Raw genomic sequence first — 1,610 nt, 5'->3', positions numbered from 1 at the left:
CTGTTTTCAAAAGGTACATGCACTACTGGAAACAAAAAGAAAGTAAAGCATAGCTGTAGAACTAAGAACATAACAAAACCAACCATTATTTGCTTACTCTTCTTTGGCAAGTGTTTTTGGAATTAAGCACAAGCTTACATATCTATTTCAGTATATTCTGAAGAATGAACTAACACAGGACAAGACAAAGTTTCCATGCTGCAGTGACAGCAAAACTAGTTTAGAAACCATAAAACTGAAAAAAAATAAATCCTTATTGTGTACATTTACATAAAACAACACTGGAGGCATTAAGAAGGAAACTTTTTGACCATGTCTATGGCAAGCCTCTTCTGAAAAAGGTTTTCTGATACTTTCATAATTTTGTGATAGGCTAGTGGTTAAAAAACACACAACAGACACCTGCGCCATTTTTTTTTTTTACAGAAATTTGTTTTTAGAATACAAAAAACAATGCTAAGAGAGTGACAAGCTATGCAAAAATGAATGACTGGTACACTGTGTCAGTCATGATCTAGGTCCTACAAAAATCTTAACTCACTTATGATACATTAGTAAGAAATAAAAATACTAATGTATTGAATGACAAACAAAAATGCCTGAAAGACCAAGACAAAATTAAAACCAATTAGTGTTTCATTTACATGCCTGAATTTCTTCTCTTCTTAACCAGCTCCACAACCATTTTCCTCTGTTTTTGACTTACATAACTCAAATTATGAAACACATTCAGGTTTCAGTTACTCCACTTGTGAGGTAAAGAGTTCTCCCCCCACACTCAGTTATAGGACAACTGAGGATTCTACTTATGATTGTGTTTAAATTTTTTTTTTTCCCCATTTAACAGAAGGCAGGCTGCACTTATGCTCTATAATGGACCAATATCTAAATAAAATCACCATTAAAGTGTCCTGCAGACAGGCACTTGGGGGTGGAAGGATGAAGACAACACAAAAAACTAGAGAAAAGGTTTAGCTGAAGACTAACTGCTGCTTAATTACACTCAAGTGCACACAGAATTACTGGAATTATGATGGAAGTTGCAAATTCTGTCCCTGAAGGAGGCAAGTAAATGCAAATGAGAAAGAAACTGACAGAATCGGTCTGTGCAAGGCCAGAAGCAGCCAGAATCCATTTTATGGTAGCAGCCACCTTAAAGATTTTTACTATTATGTGCTCTCTGTAATTTTGTGCACCGAAGCACTTCACTTATGCAATACTGACAGCTGACACGAACATATGCATTCCCATAGCATGTGTCCTTAATCTATATCAGAGGCTGTTTTCACTCCCACATTCTGCCATAAGGTTTCTCAAATGGGAGCCACGGACCTTTTACAAAAGCTTCATACATAAAGCGCCTCAGGAAGGCCACAAAGTCCTGCCGTAAGCTGCCTACACAGCAATTTCTAAATGTTTCTTCTTAAAAAACTTGGCAAGCACTACGGATGGGAAGAGGTCAAAGGCTTATTCATTGGAAATGACCAAAGTCCGCCAGGTTAGGCCGATCTGAGGGTCCGGGCGCCCAAGGGGCGCAGGTCGGGACGCCCACTACCCCAACCCGCGGCCACCGAGCCCACCTGCACACCGGTTCTCTCTCAGGAAGCCTA

At 39.1% G+C, this 1,610-nt stretch overlaps 1 protein-coding gene across 1 annotated transcript in view; it reads right to left on the bottom strand.

Annotated features, from left to right (window-relative positions):
* The window catches only part of CLK4 (CDC-like kinase 4), a 9,562-nt gene extending 8,871 nt beyond the window's left edge, over positions 1-691 (bottom strand). Inside the window, exon 1 of the mRNA XM_009995216.1 lies at positions 683-691. Within this exon, the coding sequence (XP_009993518.1) occupies positions 683-685 (3 nt within the window). The 5' untranslated portion in view covers positions 686-691. The remainder of the gene's footprint in view (positions 1-682) is intronic.
* Between the last annotated feature and the right edge of the window lie 919 nt (positions 692-1,610).

This window comes from Chaetura pelagica, unplaced genomic scaffold (assembly GCF_000747805.2).
Source record: "Chaetura pelagica isolate M959 unplaced genomic scaffold, ChaPel_1.0 scaffold420, whole genome shotgun sequence".
In the NCBI taxonomy this organism is placed as follows: domain Eukaryota; kingdom Metazoa; phylum Chordata; class Aves; order Apodiformes; family Apodidae; genus Chaetura; species Chaetura pelagica.
Note: the sequence above shows the minus strand (reverse complement) of the source record. Positions and strands in the feature narration are given on the sequence as shown.